This window comes from Dermacentor silvarum, chromosome 3, assembly GCF_013339745.2.
Source record: "Dermacentor silvarum isolate Dsil-2018 chromosome 3, BIME_Dsil_1.4, whole genome shotgun sequence".
Classification (NCBI taxonomy): Eukaryota; Metazoa; Arthropoda; class Arachnida; order Ixodida; family Ixodidae; genus Dermacentor; species Dermacentor silvarum.
The window spans coordinates 17,633,921-17,649,725 of record NC_051156.1 but is presented as its reverse complement, the minus strand read 5'-3'; the positions used below and the strand labels follow the sequence as shown (position 1 = coordinate 17,649,725).

Below are 15,805 nucleotides of genomic sequence, written 5' to 3'. Positions count from 1 at the left end.
AGCCCGTTCCCTCTCGATCAGTGAGCCGTGACGAACCAGTGCGTTTCGGCGGCTTAGTTTGCGTTGATGCGAGTTGCAGCCCGAAGGTTAATTTGCTTGCTACTGCTGCCGAGTTTCCTCACTGCGAGTTTCCGCGGTCATCGAGTGAGATGTGTTCATGTTTGCTTGAGTGCGCGTGACACCATGTTTTAACACGAAAGTGTTTTATGCCGGGGTCCACCAAGACTTCACTGACGTATTTCCGTCACGGAAATACGTCATAGAACATAATACAAAGAAAGAAACCAGAAGAAAAAGTTCCACAAACATGCAAAATTTGGAAATCGAACCCACGACCTCTCGGTCCGCGACGATAGATCGCCGAGCGTTTAACCCATCGCGCCACAAACGCATTTGCAGAGAGCTACACAGACGCGCCTTATATATCTAACCAACGCCTCCTCTAGAAAGATGCCTGCGGCGTCGCTCGCTTACCCATTGTAGCCGTCGCGCCTTGAGTTGCGGTGGGTTGTCGAGAGATGGCGCCAGCATCTACCCTATCTCCGCAGGGGGTTGGGGTGGTGCGGTGTCACGGCGGTAGCGGCGACGGCGGCCGTGCGGTGGTGTGCGCATGTGTGTTGCAAGCGATCACCGCTACGATCACTAGCTTCTACCTCAAGTGGAAAGGAGGAAAATGGGAAAGGTAAGGGCAGCAGGTTTTTGGCGCACGCGGCAGGCATCTTTCTAGAGGAGGCGTTGATCTAACACTCCTCCGTGTACCCGCGCTCTTGCTCGGGGCGGTGCCGCCGCCTACGAGCAGAAAAGAGAAGTACTGCATTATGACACTAACGCGCACCGACAGTGAACGCTTCGGTGGTCTCAGCACTACGACGCCTCGATGCCAGCATTCGAAGGGACGCTGGCATCAAGAAGCACTACCAACGCCACCGTACTCAGCACAGCGGAGCGTGGCCTCCGCAATTAGCTCTGAAAATGTTTCTGAAGTTGATCGCGGAGGCTGCAATTACGACGCGCTGTACGCGCTGATTTGACTCGGTGACGATTCAGTTACGTGCTTTGTCTTGCGCGTTGTATTAGTGTGTCAGTTACGTGCTTCGTCTTTCGCGTTGTGCTAGCGTGTGCAGCGTAGTGCAGCTTCCATATGCACGACGGTTGCTCATGGTCATCGACGTTGGTAGTCGTGATGGAGGAGACGTGCCACCAGGCGTCAGCGTGGGTGCATCAACGCCTAAGGGCGCTTTAGCCACAAAACACCAATAGACATTATATATCAATGTGCAATGAACATTACACTACTTCTGTGAAGACACGTTTCACTTTCGTGTTCTATACCGATTCCTATATAAGAGGGATCAACCACATTTTTTTCATTTAGTTAGTATGGCTATGTTTACAAGTTTACACGGCCGATAAAACTACTATCCTTATCCACTAATTTGGTATCGCAATTGATGCTTCGCCTTTCGGGCGAAACTGCGACGCTTTATGAATATCATTAAAGTATTCATTTCTACCTAGCAGGTGGCGCCACAGCATTAACGTTTGCGATGCGGAACACTCCAAGAGCCTAATTTTTCGCTCCTTCTACGTTCATTATGGCGAAACAGCGCCGACGACGGGGCAGGTGGAGCAGTCAGCGGATTGTCCTGTCTCTTTCGCCTTAATGAACGCAAACTAACTAGCCCAGCTACTCTGCGCCCAGACAAGGTACGCGATGCTGCGATGTGCTAAAATGCTGATCTCTCGGCATGTCTGCCACGGCGCATGCGCACAGGGCTAACGAAGCTCTCGAATACCTGAATGGCGATGGTCGCTGCGTGGCGTATCTCCTGTGCACCCACGGCGCCTCGTGCACGCAGCCACCGGTAGAGTTCCTCGTGCCTGATTGCTTCGTCCAGGGCTGTCCTCCTGCGACCAGTTTCAAATGATCGTTTAACAAGTAAACGCAAAGCAGACAAAACGGCTTATTTGGGAAATAGCTATTTCATTGGCCTGCAGCCGACCGCGAAATGCGTCGTCATTGTTATCATAGGCCCCGAATTCAGGAGAGCCAGCGCTACACCAGCTCGCTTTCATCTGCGAGAAAGGCCTCACCACTCCCAGGTGGGCGTGCCGCATTCCAAGAATGCCAACAGTAAAGCCAGAAGCAAGGTAAACTTTCTCTTTGAAACTCTTCGTGCGCTGTCACTACCTTGAGACAGACAGAGTATTTGCGCTCCCACCGAGGGCGAGTGGGCGCATAAGACACGTCTCCGACCTCAATTCAAAGGTGAGGAGTTTCGGTCCCGTACTTCGCGTCGTTGCTGGAACAACCCCTAGGGGTAATCATTATTCCAATTGTACCAAGCACTGTTCGTAGGGTATTTACGGTATTACCAGTTGTGGTGCTTAGTTGATTGCGCTGCCAAGGACGAGCTCGCGCGATCAAACCCCGGCCGTGGCGGCTGCGTCTCGATGAGCGTGTACCGTGCATCGGGTGCACGTTAAAGAACCCCTGGTGGTCAACATTATTCCAGAATCCCCCACTACGTACTATATACGATAGGAATTATGGCCACTTAGCGCAAATCGATGAAAATAAGGGGAGGAAGGGGTGGACACCTTGTCCCTTCGTCTCCTTATTTTTGTCGATTTGCGCTAAGTGGACACAGTTCCTATGGTCCGTAGTACAGCAAGAACCGACTAGTCCAGCAAATAGTTTACTGAGTTACAGTCCTCCACTACGGCGTGCCTCATAATCAGATCGTGTTTTTGGCACGTAAAAAAGCCAGAATTTGATTTTTTCATATATAGTACAATATGCCAGAGCTCTAAAGCGTGGGACTTAGCTGTGTGCGCACGCTGAAAAGAATTCAAGCTGCAGCATTGCGCACATGTTTGGGCGGCCTACCACGATGAACGTCAACCACTGGAACAATAGGGGAAGCTCGTGCTTGTCTTAGTGATGTATACTAGTTCTGCGAGTGTCTTCGAGTGCACCTTTGCGTGTTGACCCGACACAGACACCATCCTTTGTCATCACTCCACGCTCATCCATGTTGCAGTTTTTCCATGACCATATCGCGTCATCAGCATATTCTACCAAGATTTTCTCCACGCTGCATTCCGAGAACATCTCCGTGGGTCTTGCCAAAACCTTTTGGTTACACTACAGATCCCTCGAATCGCGAAAACGTCATCCGTTCCATCTATTAGCCTCAGGCAACTTACCCTGTTTCACATTTATGCCACACACTGTGTACTGTGTTTGGTATGTACTGTGCATATGTATACTGATGGCTTTGTCAGACCATATGCCTCCATTTCAGCATTCATCATCCCACATATGATCATTTCGAGAAAGCCTTCGGCAGGGTATCTCATTCTAAGCTAGTACTAAAATTGAAGCCCATTCTTAAAAACGATCGCCTTCTGGCATAGATTGCTGCATACCTCTCGTCTAGGCACCAGTGTGTAGTCATTGATGGCATAGCTTCCTCTTCAGCTTCTGTGGCGTCTGGTGTTGCGCAGGGCTCCGTTCTCGGCCCTCTTTTCTTTCTTTTGTTCATTAATGATATTGTTCAGGATGTAGGAGTCCAAATCCGGCTGTTCGCGGACGACTGCGTCATATATCAGGAAATCTCTAGTCCTAATCTCCACGTCTTACTGAACGAAGCATTAAGCACAATTTCGAACTGGTGTAGCACATGGCAGATGACCATAAGTAGTAGAAAAACGGTAGCAATGACCATAAGCCGTAAAAAGCAACCACCTGAGTTCACCTATACATCAATAACCAACCTTTAAGTATAGTGCATAGCTACAAGTATTTAGGGAGTGATGATAACCTCCGATTTGCGCTGGAATGAACATGTGACGTTCATTACAAAAAAAAATCGTTCAGAAAATTGCGATACCTTCGGCGCACGCTGGGTCACTCAACAACAGAAATAAAGCTTTTGTCGTACAAGACGTTCATTAGGCCCATACTGGAGTACGCTGCAGCAGCCTGGGATCCCTGGACAGAAGCTAACAAACTGAAACTAGCAAGCACCCAAAGGAAATCTATTAGGTTCATCTTCAACTGTTATAGCTGGAAAGTATCCCCATCTAACCTCCTACAAAAAGCAGAACTAGAAAAACGTGAAACGAGGCGTTGTCATGACAGGTTACAACTTTTTTATTCGTTATATCACAACATGTTAAGAATTGATCCATCTGCATTCATAGCGCCTGCCATAAGCCGCTTTACTCGGTCTGTTCACCCAAAACAGGTATTTGAGCTTAAATGCAGGACTAACACGTTCATGTACTCTTTCTTTCCTCGGACAATTGCAGATTGGAACGCCTTATCTGCTGATGTGGTTGAACGGCCAAATATTGATTCATTGCTACAAGCGATCAGAAATTTAGCGCCATAGGCGCCTTCACACCTGAAGTGCGTGCGCCCGTTATCATTTTATGTATTGGAATGAATGTTCATACTTTTGTTTTCTTGTGCTTCGCTTGTACGTATTGGCGCGTGTGTGCCCTTTGATGTTTTCTTTTCTTTTGCTATGTGATTTTGTTTTGCTTTAATGCACTGATTGGATTATATTCCTGTTCCCACTCCTGCCTAAGGCCTCCAAAAATGGCCGGCAGTATGTAACCAATAAAATAGAAATCGCTCGGCGGTTTCTATACCACAGGCCAACATAAACTGCCGCCGAATGTCTTGTAGTCCGCGAGGCACTTGGAGCTCTCTCCGAGGAGCCTCCTCGTGCACGGACGATATCCTGCGATTGTAAGCCAGCCCTTCAAACCGCTGACTGCGTCCTGTGACGCGCCCCGTATGATTCATTAGCTCTAGAAATCACAGAGCATCCAGACCATGCAAAAAAGGAGCAGCGTGAATACTAGGAGTGGAAAGGGAAAAAGAAACGGCAATGCGACCAGCGCGGCGTGCTGTCATGATTACCATTACTACTATTACTCTAAATTACCATTACTACCATTACTCTAAAGCAATAAAGCATTGCATACGTCCCTCAGCAGTTCAACAGCTTCGCTGGACATCCACGTTCGCAGGGCCGGGATGGGGAGTCAATATTTTTTATCCAGCGGCCGTGCAAGTATGGTGCAGCGGATTCGCCGCTTTCATCAGGCGTTACAGGCACCAGATAGCTTGCAATGACACTAGCCAAAAGTGTGAACTGTCAGGTGCGAGAAACGCTTGATCACATATTTTGCCTTTGTCCCACGTACGTGTAATAATGCCAGAACCTGGTCTCTTTCAACGCAAACGTCTATAGGAGGCCATGATTACTAGTGCCGCTATAGCCTTTGTACAAGCCACTGGGCTAGACGGTTGTGGACTTGTATATACGCACCTCCTATCAATATCATCATCATTATTTATCAGCCTTCCCGTACTTTTTCCCCAGTGTGGAGTAGCAGGCCAGAGCGAGCTCAGGCCGACCTTGGTGCAAATAAAATGTTTCTCGCCCTCTACGTGGCACGACGCTAAAAGTAGCGAAAGCCAGATTCCTGCAAATGGTTGCGGGGCACGGCGTCTCCTGCATAACGGGACCGCTCCGGCACCTCGTAACGACCCGCCCGCAGAGCAAGCTAGGGATGCAGAAGTCATTCGCTTAGGCAAACAGAACGACGACCTGAAGAACACGATCAAGAGGCGAGTTAACGAAATGGCGGAGATCAAGAAACTCGTTTCGAATGCGTCGGGTAACGGTGCGGCAGTCAGGACCACCAAGACTCCAATCCCAACTCCGGTAGACGGTACTGTGACGTTCTCCAAACGCAGGGCAGTAGTGGATCGGGAGAGAGAAAGAGAGAGAGGAAACGAGAAGGGAAAGGTAGGGAGGTTAACCAAGGACGTGCCCGGTTGGCTACCCTACGCTTGGGGAGAGGGAAAGGGGAAGAATAGATAAGGAGCGAGAATACGAAAAAAAAACATAAAGAGTCAGTTATTCACACAGTCTGTCGGGAGTGTTCGCAGAAGTCAGCGAGATTAAGCAAACTCTCACTGCGCTGGCAGACAGCCTCAAAAAGGTCACCCCTAGCGTCAGTTTCCTCACCGACAGCGTTCGCCAAATTCAGGTTGCGCTCGGGACCCCAACAAGGGCCTCGGAGCTCTCTCAGATCGCATCGACGCCATTGAGGCGCGAATGGCTTCACCCGCCACCGTCGTTCTACCGCTACTGAGGGAAGCTAGACTTAAGTATCCCACCAACGCGGCAACCGAAGGTTCCACTCATTGTGCAGCCCTGACTGCCTCATTAGGGGTAGTCCGACCGGTCAGCCCAATAATGGATAGATCAAAGAGAGTTATCGCATTTGGCAATGGAACTGCAAGCGGTATTCTAAGAAGAAAGTCCCTCTGCATCAGTTTTTCAGGTCTTTGGCGGTCAAACCTCAGTTCATTGCTCTTCAGGAAACATTAGTCTCCGCTACCGCGCTCCAGGGCTACAGAGCCGTGTCGGGCCGGCCCGGGGGGGGCGGGGGGGGCAAGGAATTTGTACCTTGGTCGATAAAAGGCTTACTCATCTCACCCTCACCGGGCGCGGCGAGGCCAGTCGAAGAAGCCACGCGGGAGGCGTTCGACGTGATCGAGGAGTATGTCCGCCTCACCGGACTTCGGTGCTCCCCCGCCAAGTCGGAGCTTCTGCTTTACAGAAAAGAGAAGGGAGGAAGACCCAAAGATTGGAAGCCAGTCTCGGAATGCAGCATCAGTCTTCGCATTTGTGAAGGGGGGGGGGGGGCGATATCCAGGGTCAACGTCATTCTGGTCCTCGGCATGTTGGTCGCATTCAACGGCGGGAACGGAACGGCTCTCCGCAAGATCATCGCAAAGACGGACAACGCTTTCCGCCTCGTCCGCAGAATTGCAAACAGACACCGAGGCATGAAGGAAGCCAGTCTCCTCAGCCTGATCAACGTCTTCGTATCATGCCACTTTACGTTCACGATTTCTATGCAAAACTGGCTCAGGGCGGAGCGAGACAAGCTCAACGCTCTCATGCGCAAAGTAGTCAAATGGGCTCTCGGGCTACTCATCAGGACCAATACCGAAGATCTCCTCAAGCTGGGGTACACAACACCACCGAGGACATTGCCAAAGCCCAAGAACGCGCGGAACTCGCTCGCCTGACCACCACAGCAGCAGGTAAACGCATCCTCGAAGAGCTAGGTTGTCCACATGCGGGATCCTCGAGGGTCGGTACCCAGATCCCTAGGTGTATTCAAGACAAATTCGAAGTGGCCCCCGTGACCCGAAACGTCCATCCCATCCATAACGAGGGCAGACGCAAGGCGAGAGCAGTAGCGATCCTCAAGCAGATCAAGCAACAAGGCATTAGAGCAAGCTTCGGCAACGCCGCGGAGTACAGCGATGGGAAGACCTTTGCTGTCACAGTGGTCGACTCCAGGGGCAAGATTTCCAATAGCGCTTCAATTCGCACTTGAGACCCCAAGTCGCCGAGCAAGCCGCCCTCGCCCTGCTAGACGGTCTTGGGTCTGAGATCCATAGCGATTCCAAAACGGCAGTTAGGGCTTTTCAGAAGGGTCGCATCGTCGAGCAAGCTGCTCGTCGTCATAGCGTCTCCAATCCGGATGCTCTCACGCATCATTAGATTCACTGGTTTCCCGCTCACGTAGGGTCGGTCGAGGGTGCTCCCTCGAACCTCAATGAGTTTGCTCTCCAGGCTGCACGCGAGCTCACCGACCACCCCCACTACTTACAACGAGGTTACGAAATTCCTCTACATGTCTAGAAGGGTCTTTCCACCCCCTCACCCCAAGTTGAATAGGGCGCAAGACCGGCACATATCCGTATCTGGCCGTTCTACATGAAGTTTACCCCGACGTATATCGCGACGACGCCTGCCCGTCCTGCGGTTAGACCTCCACTCTAGCACACGGTACTCTGGGAGTGCGGGTCGAGATACCCCAAGTTCACCAAGGAGGAGTGGGACTCGCTTCTACGTAGCCCCGCTCTAGACACGCAAATCCTGGCTGTCCGGCGTGCCCGCGACCGGGCCGGTGGGATAGACCTGCCGGTCCCGACGTGGGACTAGCCGGATGCGCGACGAGTTCGCGCCCTAGTCGTACCTCCAACAAAGTTATCTCACTCACTCACTCAAACACATGGCCGTAAACGCGCTTCGGTTCCTAGCCGACGCTTTCTCCGTGATCCGTTGGCACTCAATCGCAGTTGCTTTTCTGGAATCCCATTTCACTTTCAGTGCTGTGTAGCTTAGCTGACCAACCAACATAATGATGCTGAATAGTTCTGCTAGGTGTAAGCTGTCATTCCTCCATTCCATTCGTATACGGCTGTGGACTACTGCATGCTGATTTGCACTGGACAGTTTGTTTCTCGAACATGCTTTGCGCTATAAAAAGACTTGTTGCAGACGGTCATGTAAATATTACGACACCAAATTTAACGCATGTAAATCTACTTTTGACGTTTGGAAGTCGTGAAACAACTCGGCGTGGGTACAAGTTTTCTGACTATAAATGTCCTTTAGTCCTTTTTATTTACTTTGCGCCTCTTCATTACTGCTTTACCTTTGCTCCATCGTGACATTCAAGCTTTGTGCTTCGCCGCAGCGAAACGCTACAAACGTTTTCCTTTCGCGTTCAGCAGAAGTCAAGTCAAGTCAATTTATTTCAGCATTTCTTTTGTACAAGAACAGAAGAATGCTAGGACAAGCACAAAAAGCTGCTAAGCTGCAGCTTGACTGGGTGCTTGCCCCATTACTTGGCAAAAACAGAGACAGAAAAATACATTTGAGTGAAAAAAAAAGAAACATTTACATATTTGAAATGGTCACGTAAAAAAGAAGAAAAAAACAAAGCACATCTTCTAAAATACTCAAAAATCTGCAGCCACTGCTCTGTTGTAGTATGTCACTGTATAATACAAAATGAACAGTAGCGTACAGAACAGCAGCCTACACAAAATGCAAAGCACATGACGTAAAATAATTAGAAACCTCATTACAGAAGGAATAACACTGAGTGTCTACAGGGAAACTTTAGAAAAAGACAAAAAATTAAAAAAAACAGCATAAATATTTCAATTCAGTGTAATAGTCTAATCATACAAAATCAATGAACAGTCTATTTGTATTTAAGAGCACCAGCGATTTAGTAGAAAAGTTTTCCATTTTTCGCGGGTTAAGTTATCTATGTCGATATTGTCATTTTCCAGGTCACCTAAAAGGGTAGCTATGCGCGATTTTAACCTGTTCCTTCCATGACATGTTCTTGAAAAGGGAGTCAGCCAAGTGCTTCTATTTCTGAGTGTATATGATATGTCGGATGATTTTGTTAAGGCACATAATGCAAGAAAGGTGGTTTCGTTTTGCTTAAGGCTCTTCTTGTATTTTAATAGTAGAGTGAAGTCATACAATAGTTGAAAAGGAAGTATGCCATATTTTAAAAACAGATCCTTTGTATGTGCATCGTGTACTACATTCGCTATATAACGCAGTACCCTTTTCTGTAGAGTACAGATTTTCTGAATGTTCCTACATGAAGTAGTTCCCCATATAAAAGTACAGTAGGTAATGTGAGTTGCAAAGAGAGCGTTATAAAGCAATAATTTAATCTTGTCCGTCAGAATATGACGAAGCCTTGAAAGCACACCGCACGCTCGTGATAGATTTGCACATACATGCTGTACATGTATCAGCAGCCTTAGAACCGTGCCAGTCGTGCACCAGAAAACAACGTTGCTCCGCATCCTTACCTGAGAAGCAAGGCGGTGCTTCATATAGCTACCCTTTCACGGCAACACTAGGCAACAGATTATCCAGTGCAACTGTACTGAATTGGCTCCCCTGAGCGAACAGAGTACCTGTAACCTTCTGAGAAGCCCTCCTAATTATTTATGAATATTTGTTTGTTGATATTAGGCACCATGCGATGTGTTGGTATGTGCGAGCGATCGTCAGGCGCTCGAAAATACGAAAACATCACGCGCCACCTCGTGCGTGAAAGTCACAGCAGGCTGATGACAACGCCGTAATTAGGACCGGCCTACACTACTCATCTCACGATGACTGAAAGTTAGCTGTAGGCGTTGTTCTCTGGCACAATGTGCAGACGACTACTGCAGCCTTTTTTAACAATATCATGCTTGGTCCATCAATCGGGGCTGCTGAAGCATAGCGCACCTTTGTTGAGTGAGGTCTGGCACAGACAGCAGGGCTCCATTCGCACACAGCAGCTCAGCCACGGCCAAACTACCGCAACACGCTGCCCAGTGCAACGCCGTCCGACCCTGCAAAGACGTTTCCAACAAGGTAAGTGTTGCGTTGTATTTGTCCTTATGCCCTACTTACAAGGGGTACGTTTAGCTATAAGGCTGCTACGTAAATACATGGGATTGGAGAAAGCGGTTTTAGAGCGAAAGCTCTACTACGCCACATCTCGCAAGGTCATTAATGGCGTCGCAATGACCTTGAGCCGGCGGAGCGCAAGTGTGGAGGCGTGACGTCACGCCAGGTGATCCGCTGCGGAGAGGCGTCGCAGCTGCGCTCGCTCGGAGCCCCACCGCTGCGGTAGAACGTGACTAGGCGAGGGATTAATGGCCTGTACACGGTCGAGCCGCCCATGGCCGCAAGCCGCACCGCCCTCGCGCGGTCCGCTTAAAATCAAATCAAATCAAACTTTATTTTGTCCACAAGTGTGTGTGGTCCACAAGTGTGTGTGGCCGCTCTGACGTCACGAGAGGCGGTCGTGAACTTTTTCCACATGCAGCATGTATGCGGCGACCGCACAAACATGGCGCTGGTTCGAAGCGAAGCGCGAGGCCTAGGCGCCTAGGTTGTTGTGGCAGTTTGTTTTTTGTGGTTTTTTGGGGATCATTGCAAGAGTTATCGAGCACTCGCAGAGATAGTCGTCGAACGCAGCAATCCGCTGTACCCTGCCTGACCTCTTCAGTGCGTGCGATCGTCAATGGCAACAGACGGAAATGTGTTGTGTTTACGCGAAGTTCGGAAGCAATGAAACCGGCGATTTCGTGTGTGCTGGGCCGTATTTCGCGTGTGCAGTACCCGCAGTACAAACGCGAAGGCCATCACATACACGCGCATACTAAGCATGACACATGCATTCAGCACGCGCCAGGATGAAAACGAGTGCAATCGCCCACCTCAGCGTATGGTGTGCCTAGGTGTTGTGTGCGCGCGCTTCATCGCTGCGAAGCGCGTACGTGTATGTGCATTGTGCAGTACTGTGTTTTGTTTTTAAGAAGTGACGATACGACCTGTAGCGATGAGCTTTATTGTCGCGTCATCACAGTCATTCGTAATGTGCTGTTTGTGCCTGGCTTCATGTGAGTTGTTTTGGGGGCTGCGATGCGCCTCGGTGATCGTGAACACGTACAGAACGTTTGAGTGCTGGGGTTCTTACTTTACGAAGTGAAGGGTACTGTTACGTATACGTGCAATGTGTCGCAGTGGTGCTAGGCGTATAAGTGTTCGTTTTGTGCGATGTGCATATGCTCTGAAGTGAATCGTGCATACAGAACGGTTTGTACAGAACATTAAACCCAAAATTCAAGGATGCCAAAATTCAAGGAGGCGGGAACAAACCGTACTTGCACACATACATTGAAAAATAATGAAACCTCTTTCTCCTTAGCCGAACTTTCTTGTAGCCAAGCAGCTGCTGAGTTGGACACACACTACAAGCTATTTAGGTTGCTTTTTATGCATGTGCTCTGAAGTAAACACTGCAGAAGCACTGCTGGTCGTTCGTGCTCTTTGCATCTCAGTATGGGTATTGTATCAAACCAGCTTTCCTTACTTTGTACACGTGTTATTTGTTTGCAGTGTTGTCTCTGCACATTTTAGTCTTTACGAAGAGGGGAGGCTAAGGAACAGCTTAAAAGTTATATCACTGCTCCATGTATTGCAATTATTAATTTTGTGCTAGGTATCATGTACTGTAATGTAAACAAGTCAAATGTGCCGCATGCTATTTTTTGCGGATGTGATCACACAGCAACGCACCTGCTCTGCCACTGCCCAAACTTTCATGCTGAACATTGTGCTTTGCGAGTTATACTGCATTTCAGTAGGTCCTTGCACCACTGAGGCAGCTACAGGACTTCTTAGCCAATAGGAAGGTTGAATGCCCCTCAAGATGTGTTCATCCGCGCTGCGTCAGCTGCTCAGCGTCTGCTTGCCATCCTTTCGATACATCCACAACTGTTGGTGCAGTGATGCAACAAATGTTCCTATGTTGTAACTATATAAGCTGCGTTTCCATGAATACTACTGTGGGGCTTCGCTTCATCGACACGCTATCTGAGCAGTTCAATGCAGCCTCCTTAGCCAGTTTTAGTAAAAGCGAACCCCCTGATGAATGTTCACATGCACCATGCCATCTGCTCAGCGCATATTTGGCGTTTGCTCACCACTGTGATCACGTACCATACTATAGCAGAGTAGGAAATTAATGATGCAGTGAACACTGAAACCTTCGTAGCGTTCTGCATCGTAAATGCATCACCATCGCAACTGCTGTGGTACCATCTGCTAGATAGAAATCGAACCACTTTTGTTGCCTGTGTAATCCTAGCAGTGTCAAAACAAACAGCCGATCTCAATAAGAACAACAAAAAATACCTAATTCTTTGTCCTCAGTGTGAGATGAGACTAGGCAGTGGTGGATTTTACCATTTATTTCTTCCTGTCAGGGCGTACAGCTAGTAAAAGTGCAAATTGGGATTGGATTGAAGTGGGTGGTCTGGGCTGCATGGGTGGTGCCATGTTGCTGCTTAATCACGGTTAGGGTGGCTACCACCACAGTAATTCATAGTACAAGATAGGCATGCGAGAAGGGCCTAACATCTGTGAATCTTTTGTGAACGTCACCATGTAGCCTCGCCAAAGGACAACAGAAAGCTAGGCAACATGACAGACGTAAGGCGTGGAATTGACGAGGGAACAATATTTAGCTTCATGCTCCTTCGCAACGATCCAGCTCCTTACACTAATTATCTGCCATCATGTCAACAAACTCATTGAAGTCCGACTTCTCAATATAAGATGGATGCCATTGTCATGATCTAAATAAGAAAAAATTGAAGAAAGGTGCATCAGGTGTTTTGCAAAAAAATAGAGTAGGAGGTGAACCCTGGTTTCTTTATGGGAGTAGGCAAGAGAGAAAGGTCCTTTGCGTTGCAAAGAAATAATGCCTCTGTACACGAAGAGCAGGTCACCTTCTTGTACTACAGATTCTTTGCTTCTATTTCGGCTGCTACTATACCGTTTTAAAGAATTCTTGTGGTAGAATACTCCTTGGAAGACACTTTACAACTTTTATAGTATAACTAAAATTTTCCACAGGGCCCTGGCGAACGGTCCTCTTAAATTGCTGAGGGGACTCTCAAAGGGGTTGTACAATTTAGATGAGTCGTTTCTACGTAAACCTCACATTGACAAGCTTTGCAAAAATCTCAGCAAGGCTTGTTATATTCTGCTCAAGTGCCGAAATTGTTTTGATACAGAAATCCTTCGAGAAATTTATTTCAGCTTCTTCCATAGCCATCTGTGGTACTGTGTTACATCTCGGGGCCATTCATACATTGAGCCAATTATAAAACTTCAAAAGAGGGCTGTCCGCTTTATGACTTCCTCACATTACAATGCTAAAACAAGACCGCTCTTTCAACGCGCACACATTTTACCATTTACTTCATTACTAAATTTTTAAACTCTTGTTATGGTTAATAATAGCATCGTTACTGACTACCTACTCTCTGCTACCAACTTTACCGAATCAGGATGTTGTACACGCAGTGCACTAAAACAAAATATTCTGGTTCCAAAGGCCTGTAATGTGTGTGGTAAACGGAGAACTTGAAGTGTTGGAGTAGTCGAGAGGAACGTTCAGCCCACAGAAGTTAGAAATGCAGCTAATTTTCAGAGATAATTAAAACTGCATTTTCATTATCTTCTTTCGTATGTTTATTAATACATTCACCGCTTCCTTTTTATTTTTTCTGGTGTATTTTACTTTACTTGTAGATGTTCAATGATACCGTTTGCATTTCGAAGATTCTTTGTATTGTATTCTCTAATTCTTTTAATGTAAAGTGCATATTATTGCTGAGTTTAAGTACATGTGTCTGCTAAATTAATTGCTTTGCTTCCTCTACATAGTTATCTTATGGATCGCAACTAGACTCGAGCTAGGGATCCCAATGTATTTGTTCACATTATGTTTTACTCTGTACTGTACGCAAGAAATAAAGTTTAATTCAAGGAAACATTTTTCTCACAGGGCCCCCTGGCCTGGAGCTGCAGCCCCCTTAGCCCATAGGTTAATCTGGCCCCAGTAGTAACTAGTATCACAAATGCAAGTTATGGCTCGCCATCCCTTTTATCAGGTTAACATTGATTTGCACAGCAGAAATCCTAAAATTCATTGCATGCAGAAAACAGCCTTAGGTCAAAGGACGCAAGTAACTTTTGCCCTCAAGAACCTAAACCTTGGTTGGGGTTTTCTGGAATGAAAGCAGTTTAGGTACCTTAGTCTGAAACTCTATTTTGCTTGACTGCAGCATTTATCATGGACGCGAAGTGGGTGTTGTGACAGAAAGCCGGTGTGTACATACAAGAAAAAGTACCGCAATGCCGCTCAAAAGTTTTCTAGGTGTATTGTGCAAAACCACAACTAATTTACAGGAATGACATGACAGTGGTCATAACTTAAAGCAACGGTTCATTACAGATGGGGTACACATGTATGGTCACATAAACATGATGGTGCAAGCTTGACATACAAATGGTAGTCCTTTTTAAGATACAAGTGGCATGGTCACATACTGGGGAATCAATGCTTGTTATTTCTTTATTCCCAAAATTATCAGTTGTACAATACTTGTGCCCCGATACAATGACGTATCTCCGAATCACAGATGTCACATCCTATCTGCCCTGTGAAATACTTTGCCACATGAAATGGAAATCTCATTTACATAATCAGTTATGGATTTTGCATTAGTTTTATGCTGTTTCTTGCAGTCTTGTCTTTCATGAGTACTTGCATAATGTGGGAAAGGGTACCTTGACATTCTAAATGTTATCTATATATATGACCACATAACTTATTTTTTCCTGATCAGAGGAGGCTCTCGTGTCATTATATTAATTGAACTTCTTTAACAATGAATACGTGGCAGGTACTTGCATGTGAACAAGTGTATGTAGCCTCCCAAAGGCAAGCACGTTTACGAAAGTATCTTTTTTTTTTGGCAACAAAACTTTCCCATAAGCGTTTTTTTTTGCACGAAAGGTGACCACACATCTCTTGATCTAGCAGACTGATCTTGTATGCTACAAGTCTGTGCTGTTTTCCTTGCAACGAATAGATTTATATATGTCTACAACACGTAGGTCCTTCATCAGCTTTTATTTTTTTTTGCAACTTTGATGTTTTCTTGGGAACAATATATTGCACGTTTTTGAAAGCTAGCCATTCAGCAGCCATTCTTTCTTGGAAAGCTTCTTTGTAGCCAGGCTCTAAAGTTGTTGATAGACTATTTATGTCAATTTTTCTTTCACGTAACAATTAGTAGTCCTGCATTTAAAACTTATCCTTTGTCCCCAATATTTAGCTCTCTTCTTGCACGAGTTAAGGTGTGGTACCTAATTTAATTATATGGAAATAAATATTGCTACTACAGGTACATGTGTCGTCGTATGGCTATTGAATATTTGATATACAATATTTTATTCAATTCGTATTTGAAAACATTTACATTCGCCCACCTTTACTCCTTGTACAATGCACAAAGAGGCACCCA

At 46.9% G+C, this 15,805-nt stretch overlaps 1 protein-coding gene across 1 annotated transcript in view; it reads right to left on the bottom strand.

The window, feature by feature from the left end:
- The window catches only part of LOC119445354 (inversin), a 369,285-nt gene that overhangs the window by 82,570 nt on the left and 270,910 nt on the right, over nt 1-15,805 (bottom strand). Inside the window, exons 9-10 of the mRNA XM_037709663.2 lie at nt 10,161-10,267; nt 1,797-1,908 (exon numbers count right to left, since the gene is read on the bottom strand). Coding sequence (XP_037565591.1) covers nt 1,797-1,908; nt 10,161-10,267 — 219 coding nt within the window. The remainder of the gene's footprint in view (nt 1-1,796; nt 1,909-10,160; nt 10,268-15,805) is intronic.